Raw genomic sequence first — 25775 nt, 5'->3', positions numbered from 1 at the left:
GATGGAATAGTTTATCCTAAAGTACAGTGATATGACTCAGTATTATACTTTGCTCCAGTGTTGGGAACCCCTAATTCCACTAAAGCTACCTTAAATTAATGCAGGCTCAGGAAAGCCGATAAATGATTAGTGGGTCTCAGGTGTTATTTTATTTTATATTAAATTCTTGAATTATAGATGATTAACCATCTCATGACCAAAACCACCAATCTCTACATTTGAGGTGATACCATTCTCTTTTGCCTTTTTAGTTCGTAGGCCTCAGTTTATTGTTATCATATTTGGAGAGTGTACGAAGCTACTTGAGGAGACAGACATGAATGTAACCCCGTTTGCTCTGCCGCCATTCTCCCTCTTCCTTCTTATCTTTCCTATCTTAGATTCTAATGTGTAAACACTTTGTCTTTGTCTCCTCTCTCTTGGACTCTCGTCTTCATTTCTCTGTACTCAGTTTCTTTTTTTTTTTCTCAGATTTTATGCTCTCATTTTCTTTTGGTTTTCTTTTCCTTTGTTTGTCTTGGGTTCTAAGACAGACACTATTTTCAAAAACAAGTAGACAGGTTTTTGGTTCAGATAATATTTTGTAAATAAAAAAAAGTCAAAACGTGTTTTTACTTTGCTATTTCCCATTTCTGTAATCCCCACAACAATCTTCTCAAATAGTATTTTTGTTTTATCTAAAATACTCATCTCTTCTGGGCCTCAGATTCTTATCAGTAAAATGGTTGAGGAGAGATGGACAGTTTGCGGGGGGGGGGGGGGCGGTAATGTCAGAGCCTGGCGTGGAATCAGGTCTCTGACTTCAGAGGCTGAATTCTTAACCATTTCATAGCTAGGAATATGCTTTTATTTGGATGACAGTGAAATATATGCTATTCTTTACTTTTGAACCTTTTATGAAACATCTTCAATTATAGTTAGGAACTTTAGTGATCCTTGTAGTTTAATAAAAGAAGCAACTTCCTTGGTTTGCCAATTAAACTGCTCTTATAGCTTGATCCTCCTTGAACCTGAAAACTCAGTTGAGAAATTTTGCTCATCCTCAGTTCTTTTGTAATTGATCATTACTTGCCAACTGTTTATTCAGTAGTAGTTGTTATCTCTTATTAATGTTGAGGCAAAATAAAGCCGATTCTTCTAATATATTAAAATAAAGTTTTGATATTGTGGAGTATGGACTACAGCATTTTGACTTTGGAAATATCTATTTATATGGAAATACAGAGCACTGTACACTCATTCTTTACTGACCTTGAGATCCAGCCTTCTATTATTAACAGGGTTATAGTATAGCCAGACAAAAGCCTGGAATTGTTTATATGACATTTAATCTTTACCTTCTCTTACCTTTCTCTGTTCTTTCCAATTTGGGCTCCCTTGAAAAGGCAAGTGATGATTACAAAATTGGATACAGGACAGAGATTCCTTTACTTTTTGGGGTAATGTAACTCTGATTATTCTCTCTGAAGTTGTTTTTCATTTTAGCAACTGCTTCTCAAAACATCTCATTACTACATAACATAAAAGCTGTGTAGTGTGAGAGCCATGAGAGGAGTGCCAAGATTTCAGAAATTGGACAAATCTTAGAACAGGAGATCTTAAACTTAGATCTGCGTTCCTTTACAGTTCAGGTAAAGGGGGATGTGTGTTTCTGGGGAGAGTGTTCTAGATTTACATGAGATTTTAGGGGGAAAAGGGGGGAAAGTGAGAAAGAAAAGTTAGGGAGGCATAGAAGGAAAGAGCTGGGAGGGGAGGGGTGACCCCCTGGGACAAAAGGGATTATTAGTAGGTGGTAAATTTACAGAAGCTTTGAGAAAGGTTTAAGTGCCTCTGAATTAGAAGACTTTGAGTATACTACCCCTTAGCATTGTTATCTCATTTTTTACCTTTGAAAATGTTCTTTTCCTACATTTTCCAGTTTGGTTTTGTCTACTATCTGATGGAGAAAGGAATGAATATATCCAAAGGAACAAACATTAAGGACTTACTTAATCAGCATTCTTTGGCTTGTCTTGGAGACAATCTTATTTAGTCCTAAGAGCAGAGCCCAGGGATGGAAGGATTTCAAGATAAGGAAAGGGAGACAGAGAAAGGTTAAAGCTAGGCGCTTCAACAGATGGGTGGGACATAAGGAAAACTGAAGTCTTGAAAGACCCTGGAGAGCAAAGCACAGCAGACTGTAAAATCAGCCTCTTCTAAAGAGGAGGCAGAGGATATGAATGAACACTTTTAATAATCACACTGCAGAGGTTTTCTGTGCCATACAGAGGAAAATGAAAATTTTGGTGATCAAAGTAGGGGCCAGGTAGATTCCAAAATGTAGGGGATTGAGATTTAACTATAACACAGTGTTTAGTCCAGTTCATTACTCCTAAACATGTAGCTGGTAAACTCCCTGAAGCGGTTAGTCTCTCAAGAAGGATAACTGTTGTGCTAATTTTGCACGAAACCTTCTTTTTAGTGTTTTGTGTTGTCTGAAAGTTTTAGAAGCCATTCTATCTAATATCAGTTGGATACCTAGAACAAACACAAAGCCATTACTCCCAGGGATTAGAAGAAGTTTTATCCCTGCCCCATGTGAATGAAGCAGTTTTATATTTTTCCAAGGCAATGGAAGGCACATTTTAGGGAAAGAAACGTTGTTGGAAACTGAATTCTGCTAAGATGCGAGTTCGGTCCTTATGTATTGGAGTTTGAGGGACCAGTTTACTTTCTCCAGTTTCATATTTTATAATGTGTGTCTCATTCTGTCTTTTAGAAGCAAACTATCTGATATAGGGAATGAACTCCTTTAGAAGAGGGCATAATCCTAAATAACAGAACATAGAAGTTTGAAGAATAACAGACCATGCAAAAAAGGGAGGGCACCTATCTCAACCTTACCAAAGTGATGGAGTCTTTAAAGGAATTGTTAAGACTGAGAGCATTAGGTTTTTTTTTATGTTTATTTATTTATTCTGAGAGAGAGAGAGAGAGAGAGAGTGAGAGAGCGAGCGAGCAGGGGAAGGGCAGAGAGGGGGGGCAGAGAATTCAAAGCATGCTCCATACTGTTGGCATAGATCCCTACGTGGGGCTTCATCTCATGAACCATGAGATCATGACCCAAGGCAAAATCCAGAGTGAGATACTTGACTAACTGAGCAACCCAGGTGTCCCTGAGAACATTGTTTAAAGTCATTTCAGTTTCCATGTGTTTTTTTTCTTTTTGTTTTATATTTGAAATAAAACCAATACAGTTACCATTCTTGAGATTCTTCATTTATTGCTTGCTTTCAGTTGACTTCACTGAGAGTTCACAGGTACAAAAAACTCCACTCTTAGGTCCTAGGTGGGAAAAATGTTTCTGATCTTTATAACTTTACACTAGGGCTGGGGGGATGCACAGGGAGATACTGTGTATTTAGTAGATAGCAAACATTACTGAAGTGCTACGAATATGCAGAACAGGAAACACCAATAAATAGTTGTCAGATTTTGTCATAAGAAACTTTCAGCCTCACACTGAATGCTTCAGACATTGTTCTAGACTTTTAGATGAACATGATACATGAAAACTGAATTTTTTGGGGAGTTTTGCACTCAAGTAAAAAAAGTTAAATTCAGTAAGTTGCAAGTGTTGTGAAGGAAATAACAAAGAATAACACATTAGAAAGAATCTTAGAAAGAACTACTTTAATTCACAGACCAAGGAGTGCTTCACCAAAAAATGGTATTTGGAATAAGACCTGAATGATGAAAATAATCCATTGGAGTAGAGAGTATTCCAACCTGAGACAGGCATAAGATTGGAGTTTTGATGGGAAGAAAGAAGCCCTCTTTATCTGGAGCGTGTTGAGTTAGGGAAGAAAGGGGTAGGAGATAATGTGAAAGAGGAAGGCAAGGGCTAGATTATATTGAAGCTGATAGGCTTGAGTACAGAGTTTGGATTTCTCATTGCAATGTAGAGATGAAAAAACATCAGTTGTATGTTTTGAAAAAAATTAATCTGGTTGTCTGTAGAAAATTATTGTAGGGCTGCTAGTGTGGAAACCTGTTAGGAGTGGTTCTATTTATCCTCCTGAGATGTGATAGGAGTTTGATAAACTAGTGAAGATGAAGAGAAGTGAATGGATTGAGAACGTAATTTGGAAGTAGAGAGAATAGGAATTGTTAGTGGATTACAAGAGGATAGTAAAGGAAGGGGAAAAACCAAACTGATTCCTAGGTTCTTAGTTTTAGTTGCTTCGTATAATATGTTGCCACCCAATTAGATGAAGAAAAATAGGGTGAGGAGAAGCTTGAAAAGCAGAAAGGAGAAGCTGAAAATTGAAAAATAATGCAATGACCTTGTCTTTAGTACAAAGGGAATAGCAACAGAAATGCATAAGAGACGTTAATTTTACAACAAAGAAAGCAATCATCCTGGGTGGGCTGGGACCCCAAAACACAATTTCACTTGTCACTCTTCTCTCTTCCCAGATATCCTGATCACTACTTCTTAAGCTGGCTGGGCACAGACCTATACTACTGTACAGTCTCTCTGGTTTTGTCACACCAAGAGTTTCTGGCATGTTCTTTGTTTCAACTAGGTAAATCTCACTCAGTGCCAAGAAAGAACTTTTGCATATTGTGTTGGTGCTTTGGTGGCTATTCAGAATGGTCTTCAGAACACACAATTCTTTTCTTATTAGGATAGAATATTACTTAAGCCTTTGGACCTAGACTGGAACTGTGTGTTTGGTTATCCTTGGTTTGGATTACTTAGCCTGCATAATCATGTGAACCAATTCCATATAATAAATCTGTGTGTGTGCGCGTGTGTGTGTGTGGTGTGTCTGTGTGTCCCCTGTTGGTTGTGTTTCTCTGATGAAGTCTGACTAATACACCCTTTATATTGGTGTACAAAAATTCAGCATTTTTGATTTTCATTCAGCAGCTGCCTATCATTCCAGGAAAGACTTTCATTTCATTTAGTACATCTTTATACCCTGAAGAGACTGGATGAGTGAAGTAGACACAATATAAATAAAATCACTGATAATATTTTCTTTAGAACATAAAGATAAAAAGAATTATGTATATTACTATTTATTGGTTTTCCGCATGTGGTCTGGGGTCCACCTTTTTAGGGATCAGCATAGTCAAAACTATTGTCGTATTAGCACTAAGATATTGTTTTCCCTTTTTTCCCCCCTCTTGTTTTCTCATGAGTGTATAGTAGAATTTCCTAGAGTCTACCTGATATCTGATATTACAACAGATTGAATGGAAAAGTAAAAACAAGAATGTAGCTGTCTTCTATTAAGTCAGACAGGAAGCAGATTTGCAAAAATGGAAAACAACACTTGCTACATACTATTTTTTAAATATGGTAATTTTCATAAAAACATATTATTTAGGTTAACATAATGGATTTATAATTGTTAATCCTAAAAGACTTCATAATCTTTTTTGAGACTTCTTAATTTGAGTTTCTAATATGGTCAATATTGATAGGTAGAACTCACAGAAACAAAAGCTCTTTGATGTCCTCAATAATTTTTAAGAATGTGAAAGGGGTCCTGGGACTAAAACATATGAGGACCTTTGCTTCAGTTGATCGTTTCTCATATACACAAGAGTGATTCTCATAAAAATGTTAAGTGTGTCCGCACAAAACGTTATACTCCCTCATCAAATGATTCTGTTGGAAAGCAGCATAAACCAGTTTCAATTGTTTATTTTATTTTTGCTACTGTTTTGACATCTTCTGATAATTTCTCTCGCATAAAGGTAAAATTGGTACTGCCTCAGCAGTCATATGTTGTTATATTTTGAGAGCTAGTCTGTGTCTCCCTCTCCTTTATCCATTCTTCCAAATAACTAACTAGCAATCAACTATTGAACTGTTACTACATGTAAGGTCCTTGTTCGATGCTGTGCCTATGTACACTGTGTTGCTTTTGCAGCTCTAAAATCCACCCTTTATTAGCTCTGTGATAGACCATTAGATTATTTCTCCTTTGTAGCTGGTGCAGTGTTACTCTATGTAGTTTGTCACAGTGTTTGGTAGTCTGCTGGTAGTGGGACCTGAAGGGATTTGAGCAGGAAAGAATTTTAACTTTTGTTTGAATTATGCTTCTGTTTCATTTTTTTCCAGGCTAATACTGAATAGCTGTTAATTGCCCAGTGCAGTCTCCGTGTGCTTGTGGCCCCAGCCCTGGCCAATGACCTTGCTGTGGCCCTCCCAACATGCACACAGCACACCCCCAGTCTCATGCCACCCTGATGCATGGGAGGGCGTCTTGCTGGGGTACCAGCTCTCTCCTGAGTGATCCCACAAACTTCTTCACCATCTAGTATGCTGCAAAACTACATTTTCTTTAAGGGGATCTGATGTTCAGCAACCTCCTTCCCCTTTCCACATTTTTTTTTTCCTTCCTTGGGTATTGTGGTTACTCTTTAGGCTTCTCTTTACAACATTAGAGTTTCTGCATCTCATAGTTTATAATTCGTATGTTATACTTTTGCAGTTACATTTTCTATGTGGCTTTTCTCTTCTAATGGGATTCTGAACAAATTACATGTTTTCTATTACTCATCTGAGGGAGATAAACAATACCTATATTAATTATTTAAAATTTGTACAAAAACAGTGCACAATTAAGGGCCACAACCAGAAAGGCAGACTGTGTATCAAAAAGCTTCAAGACAGGAAAAGCTCAACATGGACTCGAGGCTGAGGAACATCGATGGGCAAGACTTGGCAAGGGGTTAGGATGAAGGGAGGCTTCCTTACAGAGGCATGAGCCTCTTCTAGAGAAGAAAGGTGGCATGGTATGTTGAGAAAATAGTGAGGGCTCTGTCTGATTAGAGAAGGTAGTTGGTGAGAAGGTGTAGGAGGTACAATGGCAAAGGTTCTTGGGGGCAAGGTCATGGAAGTGTTGTCAGTACTAACCAAAGAAGTAAACATTTCTCTCTCAGTTTAAAACTCCTTTTTAAAAAAAGTTTTTTAAACATTTTTATTAATTTTTGAGAGACACAGAGAGACAGAGTGTGAGCAGGGGAAAGGCAGAGAGAGAGGGAGATAGAGAATCCGAAGCAGGCTCCAGGCTCTGAGCTGTCAGCACAGAGCCCAACACAGGGCTCAAACTCTTGTGCTCCGAGATCATGACCTGAGCCCAAGTCAGATGCTCAAACGACTGAGCCACCCAGGTGTCCCTCTTTTAATTTAATTAATAGGGCACATTCAGTGGATTTTGAATAAGAATTGACTTAATAAAAATATTATGTTAGTGTACTAAAGGATAAATATAGAAATAATGGAGTTCTAGATAAAGTATGGAAACCTATTTATCATTTGTAATTTTCTGTGCAGTTAATCCTATTCCTAGAAGTATATCTCAAAGATAAAATTTTCATTAATATATAAAATGCATAGAGCATTATTTATTCATCTAGATATTAGACTGGCATTTATGAAAATGGGACTTCCTTTCTTTGGTTATTCTTTTAAGTAAAAATTGATATTTAGTCCAAGTACTCACTCCCCCCCTTTATGAATTGAATTAAGAAGTTTCTGATATTTGTATTGTGTTTTTTTGAAAGCCACGTGCTGTTAATCTGTAGGATGCAAATAGGATTTATTTTTCAAAGCCAAATACCTATGTTTATTTCCTTAGTATTTCTCGTTATTTATTTGATGTTACTTAGGTAAGATAGTATTCACATAGTCTCCCTTTCTTTTTTTAAAGTACAAATCTAATGCATGTTCATTATAGAACATTCAGTGACTGTCCATAAAAATAAGAAAACAGAAGACATTTCTAGCTCCATTTGATAATATAGTTAATAACTATTTGCTCTATTTTCTTTTGTTCCTGTCATATGTGCATGTTTATGTGTATATATATGAACATATACACTTATACAATTGTATTTATATTACATATATATTTTGAAAATGATTATGTTTTATAATTGCCTATTTTACTTAACATACTGTGAACCTCTTCCATCAAGTGGTTTTACTAATTTGTTTTTAATTACTGCATAATTATTCATCAAACTGATTTGCCATAATTTTATAAACTGCCTGTTATTGGATATTTAAAATATTTTGTTTTCTCTATTTTATTTTTTATTTTAATTTGTTTAAAAATTTTATTTTTAAGTAATGTCTATTCCCAACATGTGGCAAGAGTCATGCGCTCTACTGACTGAGCCAGTGAGAGGTTCCTGTTTTTCTCTGTTTTAGATAATGTAATGATGAGATGGATATCTTTTTTTTAAACTATATCTTTGTACATATACAATTTGTTTATCTAGTTAACATTCTGCGATTTGGAATCATCATCAGAGGGTATCTATCTCTTTTAAGGTTTTTGATTTTCATTGTCAAAATGCTCTCCAAAGAAGTTACACTTAAAAAAAAAGAATTATTCTAAGCCTAATTAGGTTTTCTTTTATGTCTTAAATGATATATTTGAGAAGTCCATTTCTTAAAAGACTGTAAGAAATATTTATAAGGCCACATTAAAGAAATTACATTAATTAAAACTCAGTACATATATGTGACACAGATGTTTCACTATTAAGTCTGGAAATAGTTAAATCACAACTAAATAGAACTGAACTCTTACTAGAAACCTGAGGGATTAGTTAGCTGTGACAGAACTATAGTAAATAAGCTTCAGTTAGGACATAAAGAATGAGGAAAATGTGTATTATAGAATATCCTGGTGCTAAGTGTTATAGCCAGTTATTCTGGGAGAAGTAATTTTTAGGAGTCGGTAAGAATAGCATTGTGTTCTCTATGTTTGGGATGATGGAAGTAAATCTTATGTCAAATAGGCAGCCACCTCTGTGGTCCTGCTGAGTAAATTGCCACTGTATGAAATCACTTGGCAGAAGTATTTGGTTGGCTTTTTGATGCTATAGCTTGTTTCTTCCTTTCTGGAATTGAGCAATAAATGCACATTATTTCATAACACTCCAAAAATGTAGCAATAGTTAGGTGGCATTGTAAGAAGCCCATTTAGCAGGAACATTCTATGGAAATGAAATATCAGCCCTTAAAAAAATTAACTTGTCTTGAAATGCTGTAATAGTTTGAGCAAGCTTTTATTTTGTGACTTTTGTCTTTTCTAATGATCCAATTGGTAATTCCTATAAATTAATGTACTTTGCTATCCCATTTCCTTAATAAGAACATTATTATAGCTTAAAAGTGCAGCTGGGTAAAAATTACTAAATGGTCTTAATGGTAAATATCACACTATGTAATTAAGATGTATGACAAAGCATAATTTATGCCAATGCTTATTTTATAATGGAAGAAAATAACGATTTGAAAGCCTGGAAGTCATTTAGAGAGTGCTACTTTGAAACTGACAATCAGAAGCCATAAATGATGAAGACTTGTAAAAATTAGTTAAATCTATTACTGCCATCATATGTCACTGGGTATGACTGGGTAAAATCGTTCTAGCAGTAGAGAAGTAGGTCACAGGTTTCTGAAGAAGCTGAAGCCCAAAAATGTTTAGTAACTTCCCTAAGATCTCATGCCTGGCCTTAGTTAAAAGTGATCATTAGTCTGCTCTGCTTAGGGTGTATCTGAGAGACATCTTGGCAAATCAGCCATGGACCCCAGAATGTGATGAGTCTAACCAGGAATAGAAACATCCTGCTTGGATAAATTGGGTTGGGATCCAGGATATCCTGTTAAAAAAAAGAAAGGACATAATTTCTCCAAAAATATACATGACCAGTTTATTCTGTAATGTACGTGCAATCTGTGAGAAGCAGGAAGAAAAATAAAAAGGATTCCAGGTTATAAGAGAAGATGCAAACTGAGAAAAATGCATTGAAAGTAATATCAGTAACTGTCACTAGAGTAAGCTTATTCCATACTTTGCCTGGTAAGTGATAGTGTCATCATATGAAATCTTTACAAGAGTCCTGAACTCTAGAATGGAAATTGGTCAGATTTGAAATTTTGGTTTCTTAGGAAGTAAAAAGTCCTCTTACTTGCCTTGATTTGAACTTGCTTTTGGAGTTAATTGAACTAGTTAGACTACTAGTCAGTGAATATTTGGTGTGTTATGTAAAAATTACTGTGTATTAGGGGAGGAAACAGGGTTGATTGGTCAGGAAGAGAGATCTCAGTGTAATCCTTTTGACACTGGGTTCTGTAACACTACACCTAATACAGTCTGGTTAAAATTAACTCCTAGGGGAAGAATTACAATAACATTTGTGTTCTACCTGCAGTGTGACAAATAGGTATATTCACATTTTGGTGATAGGTATTATTTGTTAAAATCCACAGTGACATGAAAAAAAAAACCTGATGGTTTTCTGCAGAGGTCCTTGGACTAGTAGCAGCAGCTGATGTTGAAGACTCATTTTCATACTTTGCGCTAAGACTGCGTTTGAGGGTGGAACTCTGAGGTTGGAGCTCCTTATGCCCTGTGCCTCCCTGAGACAGATAACCAATAAATATATATTAAATCAAAGGTGATGGACTTAGACTGGTATTTTCAAGCCAGGTTTCTCGCTGCTCTAAGGAGCATATTGGAGGGACTGTGGCAGAATTGGGGCCAAGAGCCATGGTGATTAGCTGAACGCTTAGTGGGCAAGGCTCCAAGTAGACAAATCCACTCTGTGTCAGATTCTCAGATTAAAAATTTGACATTTTCAACTTCTGTCCTCACATTTACATTGTCAAGTATCCTTATTCCCTGAACTTAAGTTCAAAGTGGTTGATACATTGCAAAAAGTCGCCCAGCTTGTATAAATGATGATCTGGGAATCTGCAATCAGAAATGATTTTGTCTGCACTCTAAGTGAGCCCATCTCTTTGCAATAGTATTATGATAGGGGGAAGGAAGACTGCACCTCTGTGTAAATCAGGCCAATAAGGTATTCCTCTTGATTGTTCTCTTGTTTAGTAATAAAAAGACCTTCGTTTAGTAAGACTAGAGGTTTTTTAGGGTGGGATCTGGATTTGGACCAGGCTCCACCTAGTCTATTTGACTTTGAATAAATTACTAAATGTACCTCAATTTAGTAATCTATAAAAAAGGTTGTTTCAAAGAGTAAATGAATTAATGCATATTTTGTACTTTAAACAATGGCTGTTATTAAAAATTGAATTCACCTACTTACTTGTTTGATATCTTTCTATGGATCCATCCTGGAAGCCAGTCTTTTTGAGTTGACTTTAATGCTCAAAACGGATTGGTATTATTTTTAGCATTTCTTCTGTTATTAGATATTCCCTTTTGCTTATGTGTCTATTTAGCTTTTATTATATGTAATGTCATTTCAGGTTCCTACATGATAGTGGACTCTTCAGATCATGACCCTGGAGAAAAAGCCAGACTGCAGCTGCCTACAATGAAGGAGAACGACACTCACTGTATTGACTTCAGTTACCTGTTATATAGCCCGAAGGGGCTGAATCCTGGCACTTTGAACATATTAGTTAGGGTGAATAAAGGACCTCTTGCCAATCCAATTTGGAATGTGACTGGATTCACGGGTAGAGATTGGCTTCGAGCTGAGCTAGCAGTGAGCACCTTTTGGCCCAATGAATATCAGGTAATCATCTTTGCTTTCCTGGTTTATGCTTTAATGTCATTGGCTCTCGCTGTGTGTGATACTTAGAGGTAAGCACTAGCCCACTGGAATAGGAGATGAGCTCTTCCCCCATCATCTAGTCCTGTTCTTGAGGAAATGTTAAAATACATTGGCACAAAACCTTCAAAGTATAGAGAACATTTCTACGTACAGAAAAACTGTGGTGTTAGCATCAAAATGTGTTGGGTGTTTGGCACAGAACTACTTATTAACACATATTTCCATGTGTCTGTTCAGGGAGAAAAAGTCCTTTTGATTTGAGTGCATTATTCAAACTGGATTGGTTTGCTGACTTCCTGACAGCAACATTTAGAAACTACATGAGATAATGTTTCATGAATTATGTCATCTAAGGGGGAGGCATTTTGAAAACTTATTTACATTTTTTGTCAGTTACCGGAGTTTAAAAATAAGCAAAGAAAAAAAAAAAAGAAAAGTTATCCACACGTCTCTGGTTTTTTTTCCCCCCAGAAATACTTAATTTGATTATGATTAAACAAGGTAACAAAGAACATCAATACCCGCTTTATGTTTTGTGAGACTGATTTTATATGGTTTAACAAAAAAGATCATTTTCCAGTTTAGAGAGTTGTTCAGGAATCCTCTCCATTTGGTTCAGGGCAGCTATTCCCTACTTTTTGAAGCATTGCCTTATGCCATCTTGTTTTTTACTAAATGAGAGTTTTCATAAACGATTATGATAGCTAAAAGAAATCCAAAGCAGATTCCCACCTTTTTTAAAAAACAGGAGTGGCTTATTTTTTTTTATTATTTTTATTTTTTAAAGTTGATTTTATTTTTGAGAGAGAGAGAGAGAGAAAGCGAGTAGGGGAGGGGCAGTGAAGGGGGAGAGAGAGAATTGTAAGCAGGCTCCTCCATGCCTGATGCAGGTCTCAATCTCATGAACCGTGAGATCATGACCTAAGGTGAAATCAAGACTTGGACGCTTAACTGACTGAACCACCCAGATGCCCCATTTTTATTATTTAAACATTTTTGTTTACTTTTTTATTTTTTGTAGAGGTAGAATGTGGACACACGCATGCACACATGAGCAGGGGAGAGGCAGAGGGAAAAGGACAGAGAATTGTAGTCAGGCTCTGTGCCTAGTGTGGAGCCTCATATAAGGCTCAGTCTCTCAGTCTCAGGACTATGAGATCATGACCTGAGCTGAAATCAGTAGTGAGACACTTAACTGACTGAGCAACCCAGGTGCCCTGGATTTCTGCTTTTATGAAAACAGATGAAAAGTTAAATTAGCACTCAGGCCTTGTTTTTGCAAGGAGCCATTACGGAAGCAGCACTCAGCCCAGCTGCGTGAGGAGCCCTACCAAGCTCCTTCCCCAGTAGCTACATTCAGCATCTTAGCATCAAGCCACCCTACCTTTGAACTATGTCCGTGAGCATCTGTGCTTTATTTGAATTTATTTAGTGCATCTGTTAGCAAGATGTGTCCGAAGGTATCAGAAAAGGCTAAGAGATTATTTTTGGGTCTGGGAGCACTCAGCAAATTTTCCATATACATTAATGGTAATGGCTTCTTTACTTTATCCTCTTTAGGTTTATGAAAAGTTTCATGAGAATCCTCTACTTTCAATAGGAGAGGAAACCTGCCTTTGGAAACAGAAAGTTCACTTTTATGTTAGGTCTTGAGATTTAAACTTTTAAAAGATTTGTCTATATGTAGTTCATTATAGAACCTGATGAGAATGCATATATAAAAGTATATTTTATTTTGCTCAGTGAGTAATTTATAAGCTAAGAACAGTTTCATTTCTGCTTTTTAAAAATGAACAGTTTTTTCAGGTTAAACTTTATTCCTGGGAGACAGAACACAATACATTGTTTTAATTGCTTTGTCGTGTGTTGATTTTTCTATTTTATTAAATACTTACTTCCTAGGTATGGTTCCACAGGTAAAGTTCTTTGTTCAAATACATGTGTCTCTAGAGATTTCAGTGGATTTTCATCAGCTACCACTTGATTCCATTATTCCTGAACTAAAGGATGTTGTCCTTTAGTGTAGGAAAGCTGTCTGCTTTTCTAGGTCCATAGCTCTGGGAGGGCAGCGTATGGGAGGGGAGTGGCTGGAAGTGTATGAAGCTGATGCTAACTAACTCGGTAGAAACACCATCATTGGGCTCATCTCTGACAACTGTGGGTCTTCCTTGGCTGGGTGACCTTCACAATGTGTTGTCATCACACGGACTTCACTAGAATCTGTTACTGAAGTTTAACACTGAAAAAAAAAAAGCTGATTTAACAAAATAAAATGGTCAACAGATTCAGCCTTCTTCAAATAAATTAAAGCCCAAATAACAAATTCACAAAATGGTCAAAAATTTGGTTTTTAGAGTCAGATAGCGTATGTTCAACAGTGTTTGCTATTTGCTATATGTTTTGATTATTCTCTGAGGAATCAGATTGTTAGTTTTATTTTTAAAGAAAAACATAAAAGTGGATTTTGATAAATCCAAACAAATACTATATTTAGGTATCGTGCTAATGTTCCTTCATAACGGAGAACAAGAATACATATAATTAACTTTTCTTATTTTTTGCAAGATCTCTTTGAGTTATTGACATTAGTAACATTGTCCTATGGCACACATTTCTGCAAGGTTAATTTTAATGCTGAGTTACAGTGTCAAGGACTGGATGCTACTTTTGTTCCCTCTCCTTTGCATGACAAAGCTCCTTAGGTTACTTAAAGCAAGCTGTGCAAAAAACGCCTGTGTAAGTTCCAGTCTGGACTGGGAGACCTTTCTGGAGAGCTCTTGTCAGGGAAAAAAGATTACTAGGTAACTTGGAACCTCTAGGTAAACGTTTCTTTCTTGAAGATTGAAATTTGAGCAATAGATTATTACTTAAGTGATTAATTACGTTTCTTCCACCTCTGTTTTCCTTAACCTGCAAAACCTAACAATCAATGGCAGCAAAAAACAGTAGAATAATTTTTATTCATGTGCTTAGTGCTCAATAAATTACTTGGTTGATGATTTCATTGATTCTGTCATTTAGATACCTAGCTGTACCTGTGTAGCAGTTACTAGAAACAACCAGCACAAGGTAAACTACATTTCTGTAGCATTTTTGCTATTAGAAAATATCATGAAAAACTTTTGATTATTGCTTAATGTAGAATCTTTATGGATTTTTAAAAATTAAAATGTAGTCATTGCATTGTGCTATGTTGGAACCTACCTACTTTTTAATTCTTAAAAAAACATTGCATATATATTTTTTTTTCCCTAGACTCTAGATTAAGTAGAATTACTATATGCATAGAAACTATTCTTCCTGGTTCCACAGTTTATTCAATTTTGATTTTCTAGAGATTTTACACTTTCCAAAACTTCTTAAAGAAGTTTTTAACCTTCTCATTTTTAAAATTCCCTTTTCTTCGGTATTCCTAGCGGAGAATCCTATCTCGTATTGGCCCAATTCATTCGTTATCTGACCTTCCTTCCAATATACTCCTTATCATCAACCTTAGCACAGCAACAACAGCAACAATCAAAAAGAAAATTGCTTCAGAATGCTATTCTTTTAATTAGTATAGGATCATATTCACATAAAAATCGTACTCCTGGAAGTGAGGTGAAAACAAAACAAAGAAAACATCTCTCTACAAGCTGGCTCTTCTCTTTTCCCTTTTTATGTTGAAGTAAAAATCTGAAACAGATGTAGTATGTCTTCCGTGTGATTTCCCTTCCTAGAAATTCCATATTGCCAGACGCCTACATAGAAAATGCCTGAACAGGAGATTGATTATACTGTGGACCATTTAATACTGAGAAGATACCAGTTTTTAACCCTAAGAAACTTGAACTCTTATTTGAGAAAGGAAAAATAAATTAAACATATGAAATTATGAAATAAAGGCAAAATTATGAATTTTGGCCTCCTCAAAGATCAGTATAGGCTCATAGACTTTGGATCCAGTTCTTTGTGGGTGAATCTTGACTCTGCTTCTTAGCAGTTGGACAGCCTAAAATAGATTTCTTAATTTTTCTGACAACAATTTTCTTATTTGAAAAATGAGGGTGACAACAGTACCTACCTATCTTATTTGGTTGTTGTATTGAGTTAAAATGAAATATATGTGTATATATATATATATATTACATATTACACTATATGTAATATGTATGTATATATTTTGTATATATTACATATATAGGAAAGTGACACATATGTGTTTACCATAAAGTTAGATTAACATGATGGATAAATGAAAACTTTGTGAACTCTATATTGGATTTAACATGTGCCCAGCATTTTCTTCTGTTTTGAAAGCATGCTCTTCTTTTTCTTTTTATTTTTTTTTCCTGCAAGATTTAATTCTTTTGGAGGAGTTTATGTTCACAGCAAAACTGAGAGGAAGGGACAGATATTTCTCATATACCCCCATCCCCACACATCCCTAGCTTCCCCCATTCTCAGCATCCCCCACCGGCTGGTACATTCACTGCAGTGGTTAAACCTATACTGACACATAGCAATCACTCAGAGTCCATAGTTAATTTTATTTTAGGGTTCACTCCGGGTGTTGTACATTCTTAGCGTGTAGACAAGTATATAATGACATGTATCTGTCACTGAAGCATCAAACAGAGGATTTTCACTGCCCTAAAAATCATCTGTGCACTGCCAGCTCAGTCCTCCTCAGTGTTATTCTTTCCGGGTTTTGTTTTTATTAAAATGTCTGCTTATTTGACAGCTTATTAACATGAGGTCACACCATGCTAACCCCTTGGGACATATAAGCAAAGTCCCTTTTCTCCGGAAGCTTACCTTCCAGTTGGGGACCAGAGGAAATAAAAATGTAAATCAGATGTAGGGTCTGCCCTTAAGGGGATAGTCCAGATGGGAAATGTGAGATACACAGAGATAAAACTTGAGACAATATAATATTTGTTAAATGACTTCAGAGAGATAAATGTAAAATATAGTGGGGAAAATGAAAACAAAAGATAGGTTTGTTTCCAAAGTAATTTGAGGCATAAATGGAACTATAATTCTTGTCTCTTGATTCCTGTATTTGTAGCTTAGTATGTTTTCACTGTACCACATTGTTTTTCTAAAACTGCAGTTATTTGGAGCCAACACTTCAGATAGTGAAAAAGAGGCAAATGTAAATCTTGTTTGTGACATAAGCATTGCAGTGATATATTAATATATAAGGAACTCTTTCTTACCTGTGTCTTCAGAGTAATAGATGTGTTTTGGGCTCAGTATACTAATTATAGAATGCTTCATATTATATATTTTTTTGATTTGCCATGGTTACAAGTTGCTAATTCTACCTGTTTTTATAGGCCTCAAGTGATTACTGTAAAATTTCAAATTGATCACTAAATAGAAGTAAAAAGAAAGAAAAAAAAGCACCCCAAACATTACGAGGCATTATCTGAGTGTTAAACTTCAACTGAAGATCAGCATACCTCTAAAAGTGTAATTTTTTCCAGTCTGGAAATCTGACCTGTCTTGTATGCATAAAATTCAGTTCTGCTCCGGGATTAAATCCATTAGTTTCTTCCTGAACAGTGAGGTTGTTACCAAATGAGGCAGGCAGATAGAACTTCCAACACTATTAGTAGAAACCTAATCTGCTGTTTTCCATTAACTGGGTGCACATCATTAATCACAAAAATGATGCGTGATGAAAACTACAGGGGTTTGGTCAGAAATTGGAAAGTGATAATGTAGCATAATATATCTTTTTTTTTCTTTTTTGCTCCCTAATTCACTGAGAAATAAACGCTGAACTTTTGCAACCCCCTTTTTATTTTTCTTCTTAACATTTTCTATTGGCTTGAAAAAAATGTAAGAACTGGACAGGCATGAGTTTTTCTGGTTTTTGTCTCCTTTTTGAAGCTTTCTGTTAACATGTATTGTGCTGATATTTTGGCAATGGAATGATTGTTATACTCCAGAGATACTGCTGGCTTTGGATCTAAGAAGATTAGGACTTAAACCAAGTGACTGTTTACTTAAATAAGAAGTCTCTAAAAGATTGATTTTTGGGGATGGGGCTTGAAGTGGGAGCATACTCATGAGCCATCCTTGTAAAGAGCGAGGAAAAGAGCTCTTGGAATGTTTCCAATTTATACTAGGGCTCATTCAACCATGGAGAAAGAAGGGTGGCTAGATTTTTCTTGCCTGGATGTACTAGTTTGCTTGGCTGCCATAACAAAGTACTACAGACTGGGTGGCTCAAGCAACAGAAGTTTATCTCTCTTACGTTGGGAACTTTAAATATCAAGGTGCTGGCTTTTTTGACTCTTGGTGAGAGCTCCCCTCCCGGCTGGTAGATGGCCACCTCCTCACGGTGTCCTCATGTGCTGGAGAGCGACAGCTTTCTTCCTCTTCGTATAAGGGAACCAGTCCTATCAGATTAGCATCTCTTATGACCTCATTCAGCCTCAATTAACTCCCAAAGCCCTATCTCTACAAATACAGTGATATTGACGATTTGGGGTTCAACATGAATGGAAGGTGGGGGAGTGACACAATCAAGTGCATAGCATTAGATATATATATTACATCTAGAACTTCTTTATTTATAAGCACTATAAGTGACCTAGCTTATCATCTTGTAGAACAATATTGCTGATATTAACTACCTATTTAGTATTCATGCTCCTCTCTTTTTCTGCACACTGACAGGACTCCTCCCACCTGACTTACTCTCCTATCTTCCTTTGCCGGAAGGAGTGGCCATATGACAGAGCTCTGACCAATGAATTATGAAGGCAATCTGGTAGGGGATTCTGGGAAAGAGGTCTGTCCCTGATTAAAAAAAAAAAGACGTGTTATTGCAGGAGAGCATGCTGTGTGGCCCTGCTGCACTTAACCCCATAGCTTTGAGGAAAGAGGTAAACTGAGGGTAGCAGAACAAAGAATGGAAGGACTCTGGGTTCCACCTCAGGCAAACATTAATGACAGCAATAATATTAAAAATATAACCCTATTTTAAGCAACTTGTAGAGAAGTGTTCTATGCATCTGAAGCATCCTAATGTATCTGTCTTGTGCTTTCAGTCAGCCCAACCTATGAAACATACTATTTGTAGATAGCGCATGTGAGACATAGTGGAATTAAAAGTAACCATATCTATCTATGAATGAAACAATTACTGTTTTTTAGTCCAGTTGTACAGGGAAGGCAAACCTATATACTTGAAAATGTAAACAGAGCTGTAAGGCAATGAATCAATGATGGGAGGGAGTAGAAGGAAAGGGAGAAAAGATCATTTGTTGGGTGTCTACCATGTTTAAGATGCTGGGCTAGATAATTGTCTGTCATCTTTAAGTTTGATTTAATATTTGATCCAAACAAATGATTCCTTATGTTCATGCATGGACTAAGTTGCTGGTTATTTGGTGGTCAAAGTTATTCCTCCTTTTCCTCTTTAGTAATTTAATCTTGCTATTAAAAGTTTGGACGTTAGCCACAGCAGTGATTACTGCAGTTAGTCACAACCAGATAGGCTTCTTCTAGTAACGACAACCATAATTGCCTAACATGGGCGCTTGGCTCATTTTTACATTGTCTGAATACCTTCTGTTTGATAGGCTATTAACAAAGAGGCCTTTTGCTGCTGCTGTTTAATCTTAATGATTTCCTATTTGTATCATTTAAAGTATTTCAAATGGGTTTGGAAAAAACTCCCACGTTATTACAGTTGTTGTTTTTATAAAACTTATAAGCCTGTGAGGATGATTTCTCCCTGTGTCCTGATGGTGATTCGCTTTTATTATAAAACAACTGCTTTCCTTTTCCGTTAGTTCTTTATTGATTCATTGATGAAACTTACAGTTTGTAAATAACTGTAAATAAATGAAGAAGAGTGTCCTGCTTGTTAACACAATAATTACTGCAAATACATGACAGAGGTCGTCTCTTGTTATGCTACTAAATCATACCTGTTTTTATTGAGAGTAGCAGGAGCTGTTGCATGCCCCTTCACTAATTCGTTTGAGAACTATTTCCATGAAATTAATTCACTTCTCTTTTAATAGAGGGTTGAAAAATAATGAGCAGTAAGGAGAGTTAGGCAGTGTTTGTTCATCGTATGACTTTTTTCTTTAGGAGTTTGATTTATCCAAAGGGACTGGGGAAGACAGAGGCTCCAAAGAGCAGGAGAACGGATGCCAGCTCCTCGCTGGCTCAGTCACCTGCGTTCGGCCCAGATTGTTGAGTCTGCATTAACATGCTTCTGCTTCCTTGTTTTCCACACCTCCTTATCAATTATTCAGCATACATTTAATGGGTCCGTCGTCATGTACCAAGTTTTAAAAAAATCCTGACCCTGTAGTGGACACAGACGATGCAAGTTTTTCCTTCTAATCAGTTTAATGATGTTTCTGACAGTGCCATACCGTTTATTAACGCATACCACATATAAGAAAATTATATACAACAATTTGCAATCCATTCTTTCTTCATTTCTTTTGTCTGCTGACTTTGATAGTTAATTGGAATTGGTCCTTTTTTCTTTTTTTTTTTTGGAGCTTCCAAGTTCTTGTACAACTTGAATTTTTGTGTGGCCTCTTTGTCCATTTCCATTTCAAAGACAGTTTTTTTCTTTATTTTGAACTTTGTGCAGTATGTGAACAAAATATTGGCTCTTCATAGGAAAAACAAAACGGAGTGACATTATGGTTTTTTTTTAATTTTTATTTTTGAGAGAGAGAGAGAGATAGATAAACCGTGTAAGTGGGCAAGAGGTAGAGAGAAAGGGAGACACAGAATCTAAAGCAGGCTTCAGGCTCTGAGCTGTCAGAGCCTGACATGGGCTTGAACTCACGAACTGAGAGATCATGACCTGAGCTGAAGTCGGATGCTTAACTGACTGAGCCACCCAGGTGCCCTGTTTTTTTTCTTTTTCCTTAATGTTCATTTATTTTGAGAGAGAAAGAGTGTGAGCAGTGGAGGGACAGAGAGAGAGGGAGACACAGAATCCAAAGCAGAATGTTAGCACAGAGCTTAACACAGGGCTCGAACTCATGAACTGTGAAGTCAAGACCTGAGCCCAAGTCTGATGCTTAACTGACTGAGCCCCCAGGAGCCCTGTGACATTATGTTTTTATTTAAAATGTAACTTTTATGCTGTGGAGATTTCAGTTTCAATTCTTAGAACATAATGGAACAATATGATGATATAATTACATATTTTATTTTATTTTACCTTTTAAATGTTTATTTATTTTGAGAAAGAGAGAGCACAAGCAAGGGGAGGGCAGAGAGATGGAGAGAGAGACAGAGAGAGAATCCCAACCAGGCTCCGTCCTCTCAACGCAGAGCCGCTTACAGGGCTCGATCCTACCAACATGAGATCATGACCTGAGCTGAAATCAAGAGTTGGATACTTAACCAACTGTGCCACCCACGTGCTCCCAATTGTCTATTTTAGTATAACTTTTTCAATTGAGAACTGTAGTAGGAAGAAAAGATAGGGGAAATGTCAGGCATAGTGATAGTTTGTATCTATCTTACTATTCTTTTAGATCATGTATTTTTTCAAAGTAAATGCTTAGTTTATTTTTAAAAAATTATAAACTTTTTTTTACAACTCCCGTATGTATAAGTTAGTCTCTTCTTTCAACTTATCATTTTTATTAAACCAATTCCTTTGTAAAGGCTCTTTCTAGCCTCATTCAACAACAAACTACCATTCCTTAAATTTTAAAACCCAGACTACATTACTAATTCAATTGCTGCCCTGTTGCAGTCTCCACTAAATTAGAGTTTGCTGTTGTTTTCTAATAAATTTGCTTTGTCTTGCAGACCAGTGTCCTAACTCCTCATTTAGATAATATTATATAGAATCTATTCCAGTGTTACTAATGCAAGTTGGAATGTAAAGGGAAACAAACTTTGGATGCTGTGAATTAAAATATCCACTTATGTAATCCAGTGGAAATTTTATGATTAATTTTAGTTGTTTTCATTTTCAAAAGGTGTTTTTAAAACTGTCATTATCAAACTAGTTGCTACATGTTATTTCTGCATTTAGTTCTAGAAATAACCATTGCACACAGTACTGGAATGCCATGATGAGATTTGATTCTTAATATTTTTTTGAATGATGTTTTAAAAAATCATTCTGCTCAGCAGTAAATTCTTCTGGAAGCAGTAAATCAATTCTCATTTTATGTTTAAAAATAAGGTCTATAGTCATAAATTTATACTAGGTAATAGGTCAATAAAATAATAAAGAAAGGAAAATTTCTAGCACCTAGAGATCAAAGTTTAGTTCAACTTAAACAGTCTTTAGATCCTGATGTTTTGTAACAACAACACAAATGTAATATTTGAAAATAGAGAACAGTGATTCTCTGGGTTAATATTTAAAAAATCACTTTTGGTTTGGTTGTGAACCTTAGTGAAATAAAGCTTACAAAGGGATGAAGTTCATTTAGCTCCAGAAATTCCAGAGTGAATTTCTTTGTTGTTGTTTGTTTTTTGATTGCTCTTCATCTTCTTTTTCTTTCCTGTTTTTCCCCCTTTCTTGTGATGGAGGGGGGATTGTAAGCAGAACAATAAACACATAACCAAATGATTTTATTTATTAAATACTTGTATTACATTAGGTACTATGACATGCTGCATGAGAATTAAATCTTATTTTTTTATGTCAGTATAATACAGAATGCAGGCTATTTCATATATTGGGGAAACGCTTAAATTAGATGTCATTCGGCCTTTGTTCAGTTCCACATCCCATGGTCAACACCTCCTTGCTTCTTGAATGACTGCTCTGTGTGACTGTTTCCCTGCAGTATGGCAAGATAACTAGTCTACTCCTTAGAAGTGCTTGATGAGGTTCAGAGGGGGTAATGAAAGCTGCAAAGTAGTCTATTTAAAGCTCATATTTACAAGTGAAAGACACCAACTAAAGCCAGCAAAATAAAAAAGAGACAGTGTTGAAATGATTTGGGATTCTCTCACAGCATAAGGAAGTGGACTGGCCAAGGGTGAAGAAGGCAGAGAACCTGAGGACAACAGCACCTGGGACTTTCTCTGTGAAGGTCGGCTGTGAACAGCTCACTGATCTATCAACCTGACAAGTATTTATCGAGTAACCTTATCTGTGCCAGGCACTATTCAGGCTGCCAAGGACATACAGTGCTGAAGTCTCGAATTTCCCGTTCTCCCAGAATTCCAGTCTTGGGATAAGTGGAGGCTGGGGGGAATACATAAATAAATAAATGAGAAAAAGATTAGAATGCAAGAAGCACAAGGCAGATAGTTAGAATAATATGAGAGTTACAGTCTTGGAAATAACCTTGGATCAGGTGGTTCAGAAGAACTAGTTGTTTGACAAGGTGACCTTTACCTGGACATCTGAATGGCAGAAAGGACCCAGGAGCGCAAAGATCCGGAGAAAAATGCATTAGAGACAGAGAAAACACCTAAACTAAGCCTCTAAATCTTGAAGGAGATTGGCATGGTGGAGCGACAGAGACTGGCATAGGGGTCAAAGGTGTTCTATCTATCTATCTATCTATCTATCTATCTATCTATCTATCAATGGTTTTTAAGCATTTTTTCAAAGTTTATTTAATTTGAGAGAGACAGAGACAGTGTGGGTGGGGGAGGGGCAGCGAGCGATAGGGAGAGTGAAAATCCCAAGCAGGCCCACAGAGACCCACACGGGGCTTGAACTCAGTGACACTCTGAGATCATGACCTGAGCTGAAACCAAGAATTGGACACTCAATCACCTGAGCCATCCTGCGCCCCCTCCCCCAAAGGGGTCCTTTTTTAAGATGAGATGGAGAGTTTCTTCAGGTTATGTGAAGCTTTGTAATCCAAGGGAAAGAGTATGAACACTTTTTGAAGATTGTCAGCAAGGGATCCTACTTACTCCTTTTGAGTCCTATATTATCCAAGTTCCAAATGTACATTCTTCGTTAGTCTTTTCAGTGTTTACTCTCTAGTCACAGCTCTGGTTGTTTCCCATCTTGATCATGGCAACATTTTCCTGACTCTCATAAATCAGTTACTTTTCTTGGGATACTAATTTGCTGATACTGCATTTCTTAGACTTTGGAAGTCAAAATGATTAGCCTTCATTTGAGGTCCTTCATAATTTAGCTTTAGTCAACTGCTTCAATCTTTCTACCATTATTTTTTTTTTCCTTGGCACCATCTGCTTTAGTAAACTGCAGACTGCATTAGCTGTGCTTTGGACAGTTTGGGTGTGTGCCATGCACGTGCGTGCATGTGTGTGTGTGTGTGTGTGTGTGTGTGTGAATTTGCACACAGTGTATCTACCTTCTGAAAAGCCTTTGTTTCTTCCTTTCCCTTGCTACCATGAAGCCTTTGCTTAGACACTTCAATTCTCCTCACATCTATATTGCTTACCTTGCTAATTAGACATTTAGCTTGTAATATTTCAGATAGTTTTGTGTCCTGTGCCTCCAAGTCAACTATAGACCCTCTTTGAAAAGGGACTGGGTATACCACAAGACAGTATAATATTTACATGGTGCTTTGTACTTTAGAAAGCAGTTTTAAAAATTAAAAAGAAATCAGCCTCATGATAACATGAGGTCCCTAGGAAAAGTATAAAGATTTTTATTTTAGTAGGGGGGGGCAATATTAATGACTTGCTTAAGGCCACGTTGCTAGCTAGAATTGAGTTAGGTCACTTCAAGGTAAATTCTCGGATCTCTCTAGTGCACCAGGCTGTTTGTTTATTGATACTGACTTTCCAATAACAGTGTTGAAAAATAAAACTGGACTTGCTGATGAAATATTGAGTGATGGGGGTAAGAGTAGGTTTGTAATTGTTCTACTTTCATACGGTTTTTTTGCCAAACATTTTCTTAATATTAATTGCTAATATGTTTTTTTTAAAGTTTTTTTTGTTTGTTTATTTTTTGAGAGGGAGGGAGCCTGGGTGGGGCAGAGAGAGAGGGACACAGAGAATCCCAAGCAGGCTCCACACTGTCAGCACAGAGCCCAGGCCTCAAACTCAGGAACCACGAGATCATCACCTGAGCCAAAACCAAGAGTTGGATGCTTAACTGACTGAGCTACCCAAATGTTCCTATTCTCTCTCAAAATAAGTATTTTTATGGTTTGTCCAAGAATTGATTAGATGAAGGAAGCTTCATGCTTAAGGGACAACACAGAACTTTGATAGACTGGATTTCAATTCATTTTCACAACCAAACAAGTATTTATTGTTGTTACTACATGCTTACCACAAGCTTAAATTTGGGGAGAAAACAAACAAGTATGAAAACAATTTCATACTTTTGTTTAGGAAATATAAAGTTCACCAAGGAGATTGGCCATGGGTTTATAAGTTTTGATGAGTAAATGAGAATTTGTTACATAATTATTTCTAAATTTATATATGTTTAGGAATGCTGTAATATAATAGGGGAAAAAAAACAAGTCTTCTGAGGGAGATGAAACATCCGTATCAGCTGTCTTATATTTTATTTAGTTAAATATCCAGTGGAGTGAAGAAAATGATACCATTAATGGAACTCTAAGAAGGAAGCCACACATGTGGTCCGTGGTCAGATAGAAATGGAGCTGGATCTGGGTAAATAAAGGCAAGAGCAAAAGGGGGTTGAGGTTTCCCACGTATAAGGCTTAGATAGCCCCTCAGCCTTTCAGAAACAAGAATGATCTCACTGTGTGAGAGGACAGCCACACTGGCCTGCCTGGGGTCAGGGTTTTGAAACCGGGAGGGTTGATAGATGAAGTCAACGAGGTTGGATCCTAATATTGAGGAGTTTCCAAATCCAGGTCAAGTGATTCATTTGTTTTATTTTGATTCCTAACTGCTTGTGGCCTACTCCAAAGAGTCTAATTAAGAGAACAGTGTGAGGACAGTAATGATTTTTTAAAGGCATTCTTTTAAGACTGAGCTCAGCAGATGAAAGGTGGGCCTTGATTTAGCATTTGCTGACCACCCTCATACGCTCCTATCCAAGCCCCATCTGTTCAAACTAGACGCTTGAAGTTGTGACGTTCAACAGTTTGGATGATGGCCTGTGGGGGGCAAGGCATACTTTTGTTACTTAGTTCCCTTTCTGCTAGGTAGAGATTTATTTGTTATGAAAGGTAATCAGGTTTTGGCAGACAGACTCGCATGAGGAGAAAAAAAAGTCTATTCAAGGATTCTGCCTTTGTCAACAGAAT

At 36.6% G+C, this 25775-nt stretch overlaps 1 protein-coding gene across 10 annotated transcripts in view; it reads left to right on the top strand.

Annotated features, from left to right (window-relative positions):
* PTPRK (protein tyrosine phosphatase receptor type K) overlaps positions 1–25775 on the top strand; it is a 549193-nt gene that overhangs the window by 190522 nt on the left and 332896 nt on the right. For all 10 annotated transcript variants that reach the window (XM_029943969.1, XM_029943962.1, XM_029943968.1 and 7 more), the window contains exon 3: positions 11291–11562. In XM_029943969.1, coding sequence (XP_029799829.1) covers positions 11291–11562 — 272 coding nt within the window. The remainder of the gene's footprint in view (positions 1–11290; positions 11563–25775) is intronic.

Source organism: Suricata suricatta, chromosome 7 (genome assembly GCF_006229205.1).
Source record: "Suricata suricatta isolate VVHF042 chromosome 7, meerkat_22Aug2017_6uvM2_HiC, whole genome shotgun sequence".
NCBI lineage: Eukaryota > Metazoa > Chordata > Mammalia > Carnivora > Herpestidae > Suricata > Suricata suricatta.
Note: the sequence above shows the minus strand (reverse complement) of the source record. Positions and strands in the feature narration are given on the sequence as shown.